The sequence below is a fragment of the Haliaeetus leucocephalus genome, unplaced genomic scaffold (genome assembly GCF_000737465.1).
Source record: "Haliaeetus leucocephalus isolate CR32 unplaced genomic scaffold, Haliaeetus_leucocephalus-4.0 Scaffold897, whole genome shotgun sequence".
NCBI classification, from domain to species: domain Eukaryota; kingdom Metazoa; phylum Chordata; class Aves; order Accipitriformes; family Accipitridae; genus Haliaeetus; species Haliaeetus leucocephalus.
The window spans coordinates 3,734,436-3,753,320 of NW_010973333.1; the positions used below are offsets into that span (position 1 = coordinate 3,734,436).

General features: G+C 39.5%; 1 protein-coding gene across 1 annotated transcript in view; it reads right to left on the reverse strand.

Moving 5' to 3' along the window:
• Positions 1-1,045: 1,045 nt before the first annotated feature.
• GPALPP1 (GPALPP motifs containing 1) overlaps positions 1,046-18,885 on the reverse strand; it is an 18,808-nt gene continuing 968 nt past the window's right edge. Inside the window, exons 2-8 of the mRNA XM_010583413.1 lie at positions 13,566-13,710; positions 12,460-12,555; positions 8,321-8,429; positions 4,577-4,711; positions 4,185-4,349; positions 3,671-3,769; positions 1,046-1,378 (exon numbers count right to left, since the gene is read on the reverse strand). Coding sequence (XP_010581715.1) covers positions 1,160-1,378; positions 3,671-3,769; positions 4,185-4,349; positions 4,577-4,711; positions 8,321-8,429; positions 12,460-12,555; positions 13,566-13,710 — 968 coding nt within the window. The 3' untranslated portion in view covers positions 1,046-1,159. The remainder of the gene's footprint in view (positions 1,379-3,670; positions 3,770-4,184; positions 4,350-4,576; positions 4,712-8,320; positions 8,430-12,459; positions 12,556-13,565; positions 13,711-18,885) is intronic.

Sequence of the window (18,885 nt, forward strand, 5' to 3'; positions counted from 1 at the left end):
CAATAAAATAAGACCAAGTTTTTAGACCTTCGTTTCTGGGCTCGTTGGGTCACTGCTCTATTAACATGAGCCAACCCAGACAGCAGCTGTCATGGTAGCCTTTTTCCAAATTACAGTGAACCCCATGGCACTTAACACGCAAAACGCGTCACACTTCCAAACAAGTTGCCAGCATCTCATATATAAAATTATTTTCATATATAGATACTTCCAGTAACTCCTCAAAAAGCATCCCAAACATTACTTGAGACAAAAAGGATGAAAGTACAAGTCTAATTTTAAAGAACACAACTCTCCCTTCAGCTGCTCCACACACACACAGAAGAGCTAAAGAACTCTAAACATGGATGTAGATTTTTTAAATGTCAGATTTATTTCCTTTTTGATATCAAAGAGCTGTTCTGCTCTGCAAATTAACTGACAAAATAAGCTTTATTTTGGTTTGATTTTTCACATTGTATTTGCTTAAAAAAGATGGATTTCCTGATGATACGCCCTACAAATTGAAATTCAAATGAGATATTCTCTTCTTATATACTACCATTTTATAATTAAATCTGCAAATCTTGAGGTTTTATTCTGCTACGACAAGCTCTTCCTGCTATAGTACAGAAATTATACTGCATACATATAAACCTGTATTTATGTACAGACACAGAATCATAGAAAAGCACTGGGGGTACGTAAAAGCTGCCATTTTGAGTTTATACACCCCAGCAGGAACTCCAGTCAAGCAATGTCCTGCCCACGAGCCTAAAGGGGATTTTTCCATGGCCTTCAGGTCAGGCTCAGCAAGAGTATCTTATGCATGGCAGGAGAAAGGGGGGAAACTGCCAACTCCATTGCAAGATCAAATCTAGAACTCCTTAAAATAATAGCCATTTTAATTAATTACTTTTATGCTAACAAAATATATATGTATCTCTCTTATCATTTTAAAGTAGCAAATCTACATTATCTTTTTCTATACCAGGGCTTTCCTTTACCAGTTTAGTTTTAGTACAGATGATCCTCCCTAACAGAGTATTTACAGACAAGGGAAAAATAGTTAAACATTGGGGTATTTATTTTGCATACAAATATTTACAGAAAAATACTTAAAAAATTAAGTATTCAAAGTTTATTTGACTTGACTTCAAAAAAGCTTCATGCTTTTATGTTATAAAAACATATTGCCTTTACTGTGCTCAAATTTAGTATTCAGGTCTCTGGATTTTCTTATAAGGGCTTTCTTTTGTGCTTCGTCAAATCGATTGACTTTGAGATCCTGGTCTCGGTCAAATGGCCTTCTTTCTTGAGGTTTGTTCTTTTCTTCGGACGCTTTGCTCTTCAGCTTTTTCTGATGTATGTCCATGAGAGATTCTGACCTCTTTGACTCCTGGAAAAATGGGAAGAAGGAAGAGGAAATAAGAGTACTACAAAATATCAACAACATAGAGAAAATCCAAATGGACAGACTGGAATTAGGAAAGCTAAAAATTCCAGAAAAAGAAGACAGCTTAGTAACTGGGAAACAGAATGTTAGATTTAGCATACACAGAGCAGAAAGTGCGTGTAATCTTGTCTATGCAGAATAAAATACTAATAATTCACTGACATTAAAGATACCCATAACACTGTTGAATCTCTGCAGACAGTGGAGATAAGTTATAAAAATAATGCCAAAGAAATATAAAAGTTGCTCTGCCATTATTAGCAGAGAAAAATGCAGACAACATGTCAAGAGAAATATCTCAAAGTAGAGGCCCAGTTTCTTATACGCTTTCCCTAAGCATCTGGTTTTGGTTACTGCTAGGGGCAGGAACAAGCTAGATACCCTTTTGATCTTATTCTCATGCACTTTTGTGTTTTTAATGTGTGCTCTTTTAACTTTTCAGTATTTGAATCAGCTGGTGCAAGCCCACAGGATAAAATCACAGGTTTGAGCTAGAGCATGTGTTCTGCCAAATCAAGGACTTCAGTTGCCTTTATTAAAGAGCATGATCCAGCCCAAATACAACATAAAACTTTTGCTGATTTCACACAGAAGCAGGATTAGTTCTCACAAGACTATGTGGCCCCTCCTTTACTCAGGCAAGGTGTATTTGTGTATCCCTAAGTAGTCAATTTCTCAGACTCTCAAATCATTACAAACCAGCCAAAAGATCGGTCCAAACCAACTGTCTCATCAGAAAGAACAAAAGATGAGCAGCTCTGTTTTCTCACGTCTAGAAACTCAAAATCTTTATTCTGAAAGTTCATTTTCCTTCACTCCCTGTGCAAATACTTACTTCACCACACATACAAATAATAATTCATACATGACATAAGAAATGATTTTCATGGAAAACAGAAAATGGACAATACTTATGCTTGGTGTAACTGTGTCAGTGTTGACAGAATTGCACCAGAGAGAGAGAATGTATATGGCATCAGCACTGAAAGAATTAACTGTAAGAAACTAGTTTAGGAATTAAAGCTCCTGCTCTATGAAGCTATCCTTGATAAAAGTCAGTGGAGAAAGAAATAGGAAAGAATAGAGGAAAAAACTTTAAAAGAAAAAAAACCAAAACCAAACCAAACCACCACCCACCTGAAAACCAGAAAAGAGCTGATTTAAAAAAAAAAAAAAAAACAACAAACAACAGAACAACCCAAGAAACCTTGTTCTTAAACAAGATGCCTTCTTCAATTTTTTTTTTTTTTTTGAGAGAACGCCATTAACCTTAGGAACAGTAAAGGCCTATATATGTTTTATTCTGTCAATGGTACAGAGCAAACCCCGTAGTTTCACATGAAAATTATTCTACTATATTCATAATGACAGTAGAAACAGACAATACAGAATAAATTTAAGACAGTATGCTAACAGCTCTGGATTTGCAAGCCTCTAAGTCAAGAGGGACATGTGATTTAATGAACTACAAATAAATTATTAAAAGTGCCAGATAAACTTCAATCATGTAATATAAGCCAAGGCTGCAATTCTCAAGTTAATTATACTCTCAAGAGACCAGACTGCCTTCCATAAGACTTCAGGTCATAAATCAGGGAAGAACCGCAACGAACAGCTGTAAGGCAGGCAATAGTCCATATACTCTGGTGGACAGGGCTGGCAGACAGAAAAGTGCGTAATCAACATCTGCCTGTGAAAATTACCTGCTTCTGCAGAGACTGAGGAAAACTTCAGGTAATATGCTGTTGTAAGGAGCAGTTAATGTAATTAATTACATGGTGTAATTAATGCATTGATCTGCTTAGCCCATCAAGCTTCTTTTGGGTTAATGGCATATTTTGTCCTAAAAGTTAAACCTTTACTACTGTTTTATTCTTGGGATGTTAGTAATTCAGTGAAGCAATCTAATATTTGAATTCAGGTTGTCTACTCCCAGCAACCATGTCCTGACATGAGGATAACTTAAGGAAAACATCACCTAAAACTGAGACAACATACACAAACCCCAATTCTGTCACACTGTTTTCAGCAGCAGCTTGAGGACCCAAACCCTGCTCTTGCTGAAGTTATGGCAAACGTTCTAAGGACTTAAACAGCGGTAGGTTTGGGCACTAAAAGGGAAGACTGTAGTGGCATCACCATGGAAACCAGCAGCGCTAGAAATGAGAACCAAAAGAAAAGAGTGAAGAATTAAATGAAATGCAGGAAGAGGAAGCATTTTGCTATTACACTTACATTGTATGAAGTCACCTGCTCAACAAGTCTCTTGTCTCTCCCAGATAATACAATTTCTTCATTATCCTTACTGGTTGACTTTTTTGCCTCTTCTCTTTCCTGATGAGTAGAAGCAAATCACATGCTATAGTAATCAGAATGTCTGAAGTAAAAAGCAAGGAAATCCATATTTAATTAAATCTGAAGGGTAGAGGCCACGATAGAGGCCACCGGATATTTTTTGCTCAGCTTGATAAAAGAAGAAACTGGACACACTGTAATTGGAAATTCAATTTGCTGATACAGAGCACCTGACTACTGCAGAAGGGAGAAGGAATAAGTTAATATCAATGTTACTTAAAATCGTTATTTCCTTGCCTTTACCTTAAAGCCTGAATTAGTAAGTTCTGATAACAGAGAAAAAATCTGGAAAAAAAATTTCATTGAACAGCTCAGGATATCTTTACTTTGTTTCCACAGCACATCAACAACATGCATACTGCCTGCAGGTGTATATGAATGAATAAATGCTCACCTTGGCTTTTCTCTCTCTGTCAGCTGGAGTATCTGTCCAAATAGATCTATCGCCTGATTTGTCATCAGCTCTTCTCTTGAATGTTCTTGGGCCAAATCCAAAGCTTTTCAATTCAGGTGGAAGTTCTGTCATCCACGATTCCCTGGTAACCGGCTTGGGTTCATCCTTTACAAAAGAAAGGGGGTGTGTGTTTAAAAAAAAAAAGCATAATCAAAAATTGCTGTCTGAATCTCTTAGCTTCCAGCAGAAATCATGGATTTTTCTTTGTCTTAAAAATTGCAAAGTCTTAGCATCCCAAGCAGAACTGCAACTGGATTCACACAGAAATAGGCGAAGAAAAACACAAATACGCTCCACCAACAAAATATCATAAGTTAAGAAATCCAACTTACACTTTCTGCTGAAGTAAGTTTTTCCTTCATTCTCTGAGCTCTGCGTTCAAATTCTTTAGTCACATCAGACTCCACTGGTTCTTTTGCAGGCATTGGGCCTATAAGATTGTCTTCGTCCTCACTACTATCTGTTACCTTCCAAAAATAAAACATTTCTCTCAACCACAGTGCTAAGACCATCAAGAAACACTTTAGCTTCACAGGATTAGAATGATTTTGTCTAGAAGAACATATAAACCTAATGCAATGCATCTGCCAGTCAGACAACAAAAACCTGGGTTAAAACTCCAGATTAGACCTGTTCTAGCACTTTAACATGGATACTTAGTCTCCATGTTTCCAAAAGCACTATCTCTCATCTGAGGCAAAACCACTGGTAAATGCAGTGGCAATACACAAAGTCCTCCTACTTTACATGGCTCTGCAGGCAGCCACGTAGCCTCTGTGGCCATAGGTAAATTCGAAACACACATGCATACGTCTTTGATACTTTGGGCTTTACCATCGCCAGCAACATTTGGATGCATCTCTGTAATAAGGATCACAATTTCGCACTGCCAGGAGAACTGTCTTGAGCTCAGCTTCTGTAAGGATGCTAGAAAGATTAACATGCAAGCTAGGGTACAGTGGCAGGCATGGTACAACACGTCTGGGTGTATAGTATCTGCCAGTCTAATCTCCTGGTTCTGTCATTCGCTTCTTCGATCCCTTTTGACATTGCATTCTAAGCCATTATTTGGAGAACGGCTCAAAAAACTAAGTCTGAAAGGGACTAGATGGTAATAAGAATCTTTGTGGATGCCAGGGGCTGTACAGAAAGCTCACAGGTCCCTCCAGGTTAAAACAGTACAGAAGTGGATGGAGGCAGAACTAGACAGAAAATGGTGACACCACAGTGCCCTGGAAGCAAAGCTAAGGTACCCAATACCTATGAAAGTGAAAAGATTTAGCTACAGCCTGAACGTGGGGTGATAAAGCAATGGGAGTAGGATGACAAGGCTGTATACTCAGGAAGCACAGAGCATCACTTAAGAATATAAGGTGGTGGCAAAGAAGTTTCAAATGAAGGATGAAGAAAGTGGGGGGGAATGGCTTGTATTTGTCATGCCAAACTTTAGTTACCAGGTGGACATCCTAGAACCAAGATACAACACCATCAGAGAAGATAAGGGCTCAAGAGCGATGAGCAGTGGAAAAACAGTATCGGGAACCTTCTACGTAAAATAAGGCGCCCGAGGCAGAGGTGACCCAGTGGAGAATACAAGAACGGAGTACAGAACCTCACTAGAAGAGTCACCTAATGAGAGCATGGGGAATGGAGGACGAGTGAGAGGAGGAAAGGTATCCTGCTACACTGAGTTCAAGCCTAATACTTCAGGCTGCTCACAGCTGGCATCCCACTGCTGTAGAGGGATTTGGGCTAAGGAACACAGCAGGTGTGAAACAAGCCATGTTACTCCTATGTGTGCCATTTGCTACAGAAACCGGTGTGCTTTAATGATGCCGCTCCAAGCTAGCCAAGCCAGCTGGCCCTGTCTGCCTTTAGGAGTCAGCAAAGGTATGAACAGTGGGGAAGGCAAGTTTCAGGTGGCAAGAGACACAGCTATGTATGGCTGTGGACCACAAGGTGCAAGAAGAGGCTTAGCAAACTTAATGGCTGTATGACTAGTTGCATAAAATGGGTCTGAAAGACTGAGGACGGTGAGAAATAGCTGCTCATTTATAAACACCATCAATGCAAGGTGGTAACACCAATTTCTCTCGTCGTTTTTCTCAAAAACAGTTACATAGTCAAGCTTTCACTAATTATCTACCACTGTGATATCGCTTCAATTTTTAGAGATTGGGGTGACTGCATTCTCTCTCTCTTTTCTAAAGATGGAGCTGGTAGGGAAGAGGAATAACCATCTTGAGAAACCAAGGCAGTAAACCACTTCCCTCTCTCTGTGTACAAACAAATAAAAAATGCAAATATGTAAGACTTTTCATAATAAATTGTATTGTGAAGTAGTTGAGGATGAAAGACAAATGCCACGCTGAGTTTTAATTGAAGAAGCATGTCTCATTTCCTTTCTCATTAGTCTTAAATTCAATTCACTCCATTACCACCTGCCTCAAACAAGATGAAATTAAACATTGAAAAATACTCCCCTCAAGTTTGAAGGGGAAATCAATATAAAGCGAAGAGTCAGCATGGAATAAGCTGCCTCTAAAGATGTACTAGAATACAAAATAATTACATAATTAAAACAAAATAAACAAAAAAAAGTACTCATCATATTCAAAGGTAAAAAAAGAGCATTATTAGGAAGAGAAAAAAATGAAATAAGCTAAGTTCTGTAATAGCTGTAACAAAGCTTATGCTAGAAGATCTATTTAGGAGAAAAGAGACTTTTTTGTTTGTAAAATATATAAGCAGACCAGTTTTGACATCCCTGCCTCAAGAGATTTGTCATTATGATAAATTGCTTAATCGTTACTTGGAGTTACAAGACTACGAGTATCTTAAAATGTCAGACAATCATTCTTCATGAAGGATTATGACAACACTCGCTGTAGGAGGCTGGAGAATGATATACTTTGCAACTACTAATCAAAAAAGTGAAGTTCCAGAGCAGCCTTTGCCTCAATCCTTCCTGGCATGTCTAGCATGTCCAGCATGTCCCATAGTGTCTCGGAGTTAAACTTAAAAATGTAAGTATTTTAGAAATAAACAGAATAACTTAATTCTCACAAGGAATTAATATTTAGTTCATCATAGCATGAGAGAGATTCAATTACCCAAACACTGGTATCCAGTATCATTTTTGATGTCTTAGGGTATCCTGTCTGGCTTAAGAGGTGCTGCTCAAGAAGGATACAAGCTTCTCTAAGGTGCTACTCCCCATCTGCCAGCCCGCTGCAGACGATTAAGACCCCTCAAAATGGTACTAGAGGCCCATGTTTAGGGAGCTGAATCTTCCCCATACTTCTCGCTGTATTTTATCACACATCTTATTCTTGAATGTTCTTTAGTAGTATATGCATTATTTTGCGGCTAGGGATTAGACTATAGGACTTCTACCTAGTTTTTACCTAACTTGATGAGAACAGTCAAAAAACATGAACCAAAAAATTGTGTCAGTGTCACTGTCTTGCTCTGCCCTACTCCCAGTTACAGGTATCATCTTGCTATTGATACGAACAATTAGTGACACTGTAGCATCATTCTTGATTGGATTCTTTTGGATAAACTTATTTAATACATCCACTAATAAACATTTTCAAGGATGTGAAGATATGTGAAATATTCACTCATTTTGCTCGCCCATCAGCAAAGGAATAAAAGCTTGAATGACACGTAAATCCTTTCATCCTAACAGGTTGTGTTACTTCTTTAATGTCTTTACAAATCTGAACTTTGCCAAGATGTTCACTTGTGAAGGACATCACACCGAAAGAAAGCATGGAAAAACATTTGGAAGAATTACTGTGACTGCAGTTTAGGATGCCTAGATCTCTTGTGTTCAGTGAGCACATCATCCGTCTAAAAGCAAAATCACAACAAACCAGACCAGCCTTTTTGTTTTTTAAGGCTTATTTATGCTTCAGTATTTGACTCAGGCAAAAATATGCCCGACACTTTCTGGTCTAAAATTAAACTATCATGCTGAAAAGTATGCCTAGTAGACTTTTTTGGGCTCCTACTTGTTTAAGCATTTCAGATAGCCTGTACTAAACCAAAATGCTTCTGTTTTCACAAACCTGGGTATGGAATTCTGATGAAACGGACGGTCCTATGGAATATCTGCTATTCCCGGTGTCCTGCGAAGGTTTCCTAAAGCCAGGCGGTAATGCAGGACCTATAATGGGCCTTGATAGGGGAGAAAAAAAAAAAAAAAAAGAAATGTCTTGGTTTTCAGTTGGAGGGGGTGGGGGGGAGGAAGTAACATAACCAACATGGACAGTAATTAAATGACAGCCTGCCACTGTTTGCTGCAGGGAAAAAAAAAGTAATAGATTAATATAAAAATAAAAATAAAATGTTGATGAGAAGTGTGATTCTCCTTCCTCCCTATGCCAAGTGTGCCCCCTATGCACACACCATAGAAATAACTGAACAAGAAGAGTTTCTCCGTTTTCCAGGAGGACCTCTGCAGATAGCTGGGATGCAAGAAAACCAGGAAAGTTGCAGCATGTAGTCAAAGGAATCCACTTTTTTCTTCCCTAGCTTTCTTCACCAGATTCAAGTGCAATGAAAGGGGGGAGGTCAAATATACGCTTCTCCTTCTCTAGCAACAAAGCCAATTTTGTTCATTCTTGCCTTGCACCACAGTTTCACTGTCCTTCAATACACAGAATCAGTGATCTGCTCTGATTTTAAGTTTATTTTCCCTTGGAGTGGGGACAAGAGAAGAAAAGTTTTGTGATTCCAGGTAACTTCACTGATTTGTTTTTACACAGCAGCTCTGCAAGCAGTATAATTCAATTGTCTCCAGGAACATGGAAAGGTGAGAATCTCTCTACAATGGTGAAAACAGTTCAAAGCGTACTACAAACTGTGCCTGCAGTACTGAAAAGACTTGTATACGAGTTCCTCTTAATAACTCACCATCATATTCTTTAAAGCTAATAAAAACTAATTGAAAATCCAAACAATTATCACCTGAAGAAATATCCAAGTGACAGTATCCTCACACTGTAACAGCAGAGACTTTGTTTATTATGATTATTATGTTTCTGAGCTTTAGGGCGATCAAACATAACACAACAAGAACTGAATTATGCTAATGATGGTCTTCTACTAAATCCTGCATAATCTAATCAGTACAGCCCTGCTGTAGTGATATTATTGTCAGGATTTAAAGAGGGGACATAAAAAGCAGAAAGTCCTGCCAGAATGCCAACCACAGATAGACAGACACAGGCAATTAATGTGAGCTCAGGCCAGGACAAGGGCACTGGTGAGGTTTCAAACCCAGGCAAGAGGTCTGCTTTAAATTTGAAGTTTCACCTCCCTCTAGCTGCCGCAAAAAAGAAACAGCTTTTACTTGCCTCTGTTCCTTTCTGACTGCTTTCTTGTTAAGACGACCGTATTTTAAATTCCAAATATAATTTAAAGGGATTGAATTTAAACCTATAGAGATATGGCCAAAATAATCTTTTATTTTAGTATACAAGTACCTTTATTTTGCATGGAGAGACAGTTAAACCAAACTATAAAAAAAGCTTTCTACTAAAATATATAAGAACATCCATGTTGTGGGCTGTATCTGTGCAACTTGTCAAAAAGAGCAGATCTCAAATACTCTGCCTTGCTTCTGTCACAGCTCAAAGGCTCTTCCAAGGAATAGAAAAATGGTTCCCATATTCATCCCTCCCACGCTTTCCATTTTATGCCTTTTTTTTTTTTCCCACATGAATAACCCTGTTGCTTGGGTCTTTCCTTGGCAGCACATAGCCGACATGATCCTTCACAGTTTCCTGGATGTCCAAAGGCTCTCTGAACAGGTGAAGTGAATCTAAATAAAACTGTTAGTCGGCAACTTCAGTACCTACCTATACACGTTCAAAAAAACCACCCCAAACTTATCATGAGTTAAGCTTTCATTTAAGGAATACTGGATGTCATATATGGCAAAGGCGGCTTTCCTGTTGTTGGGCTTTGAGTCCTTGCTAATGTATGTTTCAAGATGGGTGTTTCAGTGTTCTTCTTATGTATAACATGAAATCTTTTAAGATAACCTTTACTCTTTACCTTGGTGTGTGAATACTTCCAGAATATTTACAAGCGCTGCACTTCTATCTAACATTGATAAATGGCAATATCCTTTCCAAAGTTGAAGGAAATCTGCTTTATATATGTATATTTTATGCTGGAATGATTCAAACAATTTTTAACAAGCTGCACATTGCCACATGAGCTGCTCCTAATCATTAATATGTTGCTTTGACAAGTCTGGAAAAGATGTAACAGAACAAAAGCTTTTCTAAAAGAAGTATGTCACACAGAGCTAATAAACAGTATGTCCATACATTGAAACAAACAGCCTACATTTGTTTCCATTATTCATGGCTAGATCATCAGCTGGCAATCTGCTCAACGCTAGGGGCAATGCAGCGGGGAGACAGTTAACAGCATTGTGTCTACACCCTGCACAGCTTACACGCCTCAGTGTGTCAGCACAACTAGACTGCCAGGTGTACGGGGGTGGAAGATAGACAAGGCTCTTCCCACACATCACACCTTTCCCACCTATTCAGGGAATCAGGCTGGGTGCAAACCAGCTCTGCTCAATCTGCTTTCTCAGGGTGTGCTACGAGCAGTATGGTGAGCTAGGACAAAAAAGCCCCAAACTAGCAAGTGCCTTTTACTGCTTTAATCTCTTGTACTCTCAGACACAGAGCTGACTTTTGCCCTCTGAATGTAAATGCAAGTTATCCAGCATTTTGGAAATAAGATGCTAAGTAGAAATAAAAGTTGGGTGAGCATACAAAAGGCTATGATTATATGATGGGTGACCACCTGTGTTACTGCTCATCTCTCTAATACCTTCAAACCACAAGTTGGCTCTTTTCTTCTGCTTTTCCTTTGCACACTATGACATGACATTTTACCACAGGAGTAGTCACATCAAAAAATCAAGAAAGCAAGAAGGCTACCTCTGCTGATATTAAAAGCTACAAGCATTTATTTGCTTTATTAGAGATCACATTATTTTTAGTGACTTCCTAAATTTCATAATTAACATAACACATCGTGCATAGGAAATGCAAGAAAAAGAAAAAAATATTAGTTACTCTTGGGACCATCAAAGCACCAAACGAGCCCACTGAGCATGATACCCACAATTATGAAAGAGTTTGTCGATTACGGCAAAGCGTAACCAAACAGATACGAAGAGGATACTTCCAAATAGCCTTAGTTACGTAACTTCTTGTTTTCCTAACTGCTGCCAAGCATCATAAAAATTTATCCAAACTAAAAAAAACTTCCAACTTTGAAATTTCCTTTGAGATGGTATACTACATATACAGCTCAACAACAAATTGAGTCACTTTCCTAGAACTGAACACTCATACCTGACAGGTAGGTATTGATTTATTTTATCTACCAGCTACCTGTTGCTCCGAGGAAGATAATAGGGACTCTCTCAAGGGCCTCTCTTGTACCTTTCATCAATAAGCGTCCCCTTGGAAGTACCAATTTCACAATGGATTATCATTTCAAATTATGGAAGGAAGCGCACAGATTGATGTAAAGACTAGAAGGCTGTGGGACATGGTTAAGTTCTGCATAGAAAATCCATAAATAGGTTTTTGGGGGAAGTATTTTATAATTGCATGCAATCATATGGAAAGCTTCCTAATAGAGGCTATAAATAATGCTTATTTGCTTAGACCTGACAGCTTAATAATTACCTAGTCTAGAAACTTACACTGTTCAGATTAGTTTTCTACCTGGAAACACGTAAACAATAATCCTTGGTGCACTAGCAAATGACAATTCCAATAATCTGCATTGTATTGCGCCACACAAAAGGTAACTGCCCTACCCCCTCACCGCCTGGAATGAGCTACGGGTCCTTGTACCTGTAATTTGTTTTTTCTGCACTGATCTGAGACCTATTGTAAGAGATGGAAGAAATCTGACATTCAGAAATATAACTCAGACAATTCACATATTTTCTTTTTCTCTTCAACCTTCCAACCAGGACTATGAGGACTGTGTGTTCTGTTTCAAGGGAATGCTGTTCCTGTACTCAGAATGTGGAGGAAGCAATTCTAATCATGTGAATCTGAGGTGCACAATTGAAGTGTTCTGTAATAGTGCCACAAAATATTTCATCTAAAATAATTGTGTTTTAAAGAAAAGTGTCTGAATATAATTCCATTTTAATTACCTCTCTGGAGAATCATCCTGTTTCTTGAATCCAGGAGGAAGAGCAGGCCCAAAAAAGCCATCATCATCATCGTCTTCCTGAATTCTTTTTGGCTTTCTGCAAATACAAAGATTTCACTTAATAATTACCTTGACATGCATAGCAATTATCTACATTTTTAAAAGGAAAAAAAAAATACATAAAATTATTTCAGTCTTATGTACTAAATATCCTGCTGTTACCAAGGAAACAGTGCAAAAGGATCCAAAATAATTTGAAGCAATTAAAAAATTGGGAGCATAAGCTTCACTCCAAAAATGCTGACATTTAAACAAACATTAAGAACGCTTTTGCTGTAAAAAGTAGTCTGATGTTGAAATACCATTTTCTAGTCACAAAATAATTTTAAATTCAGCACACTTCTTTCACCTTTTTTATACACTGTCTGCATTTTGATTAGTATTTTTCCCAGTTCAATTCTAATTAACTGAAAAACTGTTGAATAAGACAACAAGAAAAAAGGAATAATTAGTCTAACACTCATTAACATGGCATAATGCCCTTCAAGTACATATACAAGGCCTAGCACAAACACACGCAAGTTCTTAACACAGCAATTGTGAGTAATCAACCCCACCAAATGAGAGCATGTGCAGACTCCTGTTATTTGCTAAACAATTTGGTTTTTTTTCCCATTAGAGTTGACTTAATTGAATGCATAAATTCATGCCCATAAACAGTTCTTATGACCTCTCAATGAGAGGTAGTATACAAGTAACAGGGCAAAACTCAAGTACCAAATACTTACATAGATGATAAGTGGTGTCTGTCCTTAGTATAAACAAGCAAAACATTAAGGATTTTATTACTTTAATTGCAGAACTAAAATAAAACATGTAAATACAGAGATCTGATTGCTCTAAATAACTTAATTCCACTGCAGGTGTCAAACAGGTCAGCTGACCATTCTTAACCACAAAGAATGCGCAGAACATATCATCAAGTTTCACACGGGTAGAGACTTTACCCTTTTATTTATATAATACTGTTCCTTTCTCATAATTTACGCAGACACATTCCATTTGCAATGCAATGTAAATATACAAATAACCTAAGAACATGCTCACTTGGGTGCTGGATCGCCTTCTGTCTCCTCTTCAGATTCTTTGTTTGTGTCTCTGGGTAGAGGAAGAGATTCCAAGTCATCATCACTGTCAGGAGTTTCCGAGCTACAGCTGCTTTTATAGCCTGGAGGCAGTGCTGGTCCTGCAACTGAACATCCAGAGTTATTTGGATACTTATTAAACATTTCAAATGAGTATGATCCATCTTGGTATTCCCTAAACACGTATCTACCTGGAATTAAGTTTATTCAATCATTGCTCTGTTTAGCATTTAGCAAAAATATCTAAACAAACTCCTAGAAGTTACTTTTTTCAGCACTGTATTTCCTCCCCTGAATTAAATCAGTAACATTACTAATCCCTTACTACATGAGTGTCTTCTGGAACAGGACTAGAAAGCCCTGTTTCATCTAACAGCTGATTTACAATGCATATGGTATAAACTGGTATATTTAAAAGAAACTACCACATTAATAAAGCATTTGAAGCTTACTAGTGAAGAATCACATCATTTGTACATACACAGACTGGGAGGCCATAATTAGTGGAATTTAATTGCAACCTGCTTTAGGAATGGTTTAACGGTTAAGGTTATTCCCAGTTCAGCGAAGCATGAACAGCAGGCACAGACTTAAGTACTCTGCTGAAAAAGGGATGGTCTAGGCATTCAGACTTGAAAGAATTGTTGCTGTCAGAAGGCTGGGGCAGTGGATGGAGCTCCCATGCTCCAGTCAACCCTTCACCCTCTGGAGTAATGAGGAGGTGGGATATCCCAGCAAGGGAAAAATTCAGATGTTAACACTGCTAACAGACCTGAGCTGTTCCTGGCACTGTTCCCACCAGCAGGCACAGTTCTTTATAGACTTATTTGGATATAGTACCATGTACACCGGGTCCAGAAGTAGCTTATGCTCCCCAAATGAGACACTTATCACAGATACTCTCACAGGCTCAGTCAACACAGAGCCAGCTGGAGTAAGCAAGGACCAGCAATGGTCCCAAGATAAGAGGCCTTCCCAGACCCAGGGCAGTGCATGCAGGACCAGCACCGGTTTACACACGCAGCACAAACAGCCATCCGATAAAGCAGAGACTGGATCCTACTGATGATTTAGCATCCTGAAACACAGACACCATTCCTCCTTTTAATATTTCAAGCATTGAGTCCAAGACTGACAGGACAGAAAGATATTTTGGTGGAGAAAAGACATTGTTAGCTTTATGAATAGTCAAGGATTAGATGAAAAGATGAGGTGCAATAAAACCACATAAATGAAGGGTACCAGGAAATTACATCTCCAGTTAAAGAACTATGACTTTTTGATGGTGCAGAATAAAACCCGATACAGATACAGGTTCCATTGTTAGCTGACAAAGGCTAGGCAGAAACTGAGTCCTTCAAGGGAGCTTCATAAAGCTTTTAGTTGTCTTTAGCACACGATGCAGAACAAGGACAGTCTACTACTCACAAAGCATCCAGACAGATCTGCCACTTATTTTGTGTTCTGTTTTAATGGGAAAGAATTTAACCAGGACACACAAATCCATTTCAGCACTAAGAAGAAAAAAACCACAACACCTGAGCCTATAAAGGTAAAGTAAGTTCAAGATGAGAGGGAACCAACAGCTGAACAATAAATAGGAGTAAAGACTGCTGTCAAGGAGTCTCCCATTTTCGTATGAGAAACGCCACTGGATAAAAAGCACTTAAAAACCAGACAAAACCCATACAACAGCTTTCTCCAGCCACCTGGTGCCCTGATATAATGAAAGCAGAGCTTCATTTGCTCTGAATGCATACAGGTAAGAGAAAGGACTTGGAGTGAAAGGAGCAAACTGAGATGCAGTTTGATGAGTCTGATACTGCAGAGGAGACAGAAATTAGGAACAGCTTTGTGAGCTGGAAAGAACTGGTAAAACCAAAACTATTTAAGGAAGGATACTGGTCCCACTGACATGTTGTTCAACATCAGGGCTAACACACATGCTTTCTATCCCAATTCCTCTCCGTTAAGCTGGCACAACTGTTTGCGTAGGCTAGGCAATAAACTGGATCAGGAAACTTAAGAGGCATAAAAATAACACTGCAAAATCCAGCACTTCCCTGAAAGAACTCTTTGTTCGTGGAACTGCAGCCTAAGCAGGACAACCAGAAACAAAATAGACAGAAGCTGGTTCATGAAGGGAAAATGGCATTTAAAGCCCGGGGAAGGAAGAGTCACTGGACATGGTGAAAGAAGTGGAGGAGAAATAGACTTGGGAGAATGGGGATTAAAAATTAATACGGTCATGGTACTGACTGACACTAAGAATCATCACAAGCGAGGCTACAGCTATGGATCGGGGTGGGGTGGGGAGCTGCAGGAAAGAGTAGAGAGGAAGGAATGGGAATTGCTAAGCATAGATTCTGGGAGCAAAGAAAGGAAAGGGTAAGGAGGGAGCCCAAGACCTAATGAGAAGTCTGTGAATGAAATTCCCTGAAAGCCATGGAAAAGTGGAAAGATACAGATCAAAGGAGGAACGGAGGAGAGCTCGGAGTGTCAGGAAACTAAAACCAATGAGGCGAGGAAGAGAAATGGATGTAGCAATGGTAGAGCAACAGGACAGCAAGGAAGTAAACAGGAAAGCAAGGAAGTAGCCAGAACTCAGAATAAGTCAGAGCAGGACAGTTGGATAAGAAAGTGCCAGAAGAAAGTTTTGGGGACGAAGAGGAGAGAAACAGAGCCAAGGATACATCTAAAGTCAGACTGAAGTGAATGTTTCACAGCTGCTAGAAGTGGCTATCCTACTACTGTTGCTCTGACTTTCCCTCTCAGTTGAGCTGGCTCTGGTGACTATCTGCCTGAAAATTAAGTCAATTCAATTCAGAAGCCAAATGGAAAACTAGTTTTTGTTTTGTTTTTGCTAGGTTAATTTCTGCTGTATTTGGTGATTCTAAGCAATCTACCATGCCATCAGAAAGGCACTGGAACCTTTCAAGGACGCACAGGAGTATGGCCTTTCACCTTCAGCAACAGTGATAGGTCAACTCAGATATATCACATCAATGCATCTGTACAAATGTGGCCTCAATGCTGAAATAGACAAAATCCCCTTCCGCATCTCTGGTTATTTTTAGCCATTCCCTAGCATTTCTCTCCTGCTGGTACAAGGACAGCACAGCAGGGACAAATGGGCCAAAGGAAGTACGATTCTTCTAGCAGGAGCACATTTAGGCCAGCTTCAAAGAATCATCATGAGATGAAGAATCAGAAGATGAGCGTGTCCCATGGGTTGGACAGAGACAAGCTGAAGAAGGAAAGGTAAAGGATTTACCAGGGATGAGCTTTTCAGTCTGTCCAACTACGTTCCCTCCCATCCTGGTCCTGATTAAGGGTCACAGGGTTTGAGTAGGTCTGTTCTCTGACACCAATGGACATCGGTATCTCCTAGCAAAGTCCATTTCGGCTCCCCCTGTGCTGACCTACAGGCAGAGCAGCAACTGGCACTTTGGTTACTCCCTTATCTTCTGAGGCAAGGACGCACAAGGAAATTAACAACTGAGCTTTTAACTCTGCTCATGTTTCACAGTGCGAAACACCACACGTTCTTGCCTGCTAAAAATTACAACTATTAACAGAGCTGTTATGTCAGGGGTTGGAACCAGATGATCTTTAAAGGTCCCTTCCAACCCAAACCATTCTGTGATTCTATGTAATCCATATAAAGATGTAAAAAATGCAAATTTAAGAATGGATCAACACACGTTTATTTTGTTCACTACACCTAGCATGACAATTCTGTATCGCAGACGGAAGACAAATGCTTATCTGGCAGCCAAGAGGGCAAACCGCATCCTGGGGTGCATCAAACACAGTATAACCAGCCAGTTAAAAGAGGTGATTATCCCGCTGTATTCAGCATTGTTGCGGCCTCACCTTGAATATTGTGTGCAGTTCTGGGCCCCAAAATTTAAGGCGGCTGTGAAGGTCCTTGAATGTGTCCAGAGGAGGGCAACAAAGCTGGTGAAAGGGCTGGAAGGAATGTCCTATGAGGAGCAGCTAAGGGCTTTGGGCTTGTCTAGTTTGAAGAAAAGGAGGCTGAGGGGTGACCTCCTTGCTCTCCACAGCTTCCTGAGGAGGAGAAGCGGAGAGGGAGGTGCTGAGCTCTTCTCCCTGGGATCCACTGACAGGACGTGTGGAAATAGCTCAAAGCTGCACGAGGGGAGGTTTAGAGTGGGCATTAGGAAGCATTTCTTTACCAAAAGGGTGGTCAAACACTGAAACAGGCTTCCTAGAGAGGTGGTCGATGCCCCAAGCCTGCCACTGTTTAAGAGGCATTTGGACAATGCCCTTAACAATGTGCTTTAACTTTTGGCCAGCCCTGAATTGGTCAGGCAGTTGGACTAAATGATCATCATAGGTCCTTTCCAACTGAAATAGTCTATGCTATTCTCTTATATTATAGTTCTGAATGAAACCTTTTTGACAGAATTCTCAGAATGGCTGCACAAAGTCCTACTTTGTTGCTGTTGGGAGGCAGAAACTATGAAGGTAAAATAAAAAAACAAGTGTTCTTAAAGAAAAGCAGAGAACAGCTCAAATACCAGTGAGACCACAAAGAAAGAAAACATATTGGAAAAGCTGTTCAGCTTTAAAAGGTGAAATACCTCCTAAAATAGCTAGAATACACAAGGAAATAGTTACAGAACAACTTCTAGGCCCATTCTGTCTCAAGAGCCAGCAAGCATTACAGTGCAGAAGACAGTTGTGGCAGCCCCAGCCACTCAGAACCCCCAGGTAGAGGGCTCCAGCTGGAGCCGTACTTCCGTACAACAAAGCGTGTTATGCTAAAGTACTTGCTCTCTCTTCCTCCTCTGCACTGCAGCAGTATGCCTCGTGTGTTGAGCAGGTACACTTAGCTGTCGTGCTAAGCTGTTGTAAGTCAGGAAAAGTTTATAAGAGTTACAAAAACAAATAAACAAGCCCCCAATATTTGGGTTTTGGTGGTGTGTTTGTTTTTTTCTTTTTAAGGCAGATAAATGCCTTCATCCACTTCACACAGAAATCCTCAAGCAGATCTGCCAGCATAACTGTACTACTACAGAGCTGATGTACACTGGGACAAAAAGTGGACAAACGAGGCTGAATAACCTAGGCTAGATACTGCCAAAACACTTGGTATCATAAAACCACGGCCTCATTACAAGTTTAACTTATTTCGTTCAGTGGATTCATACACAATATAGATACTTGCAACATGTATCACTATGTTGATAGAAAGAAAGCGAATAAGCCATCAACACAGGTATGAATAGGAAAGGCTGCATCAGCTCAGACAAGCG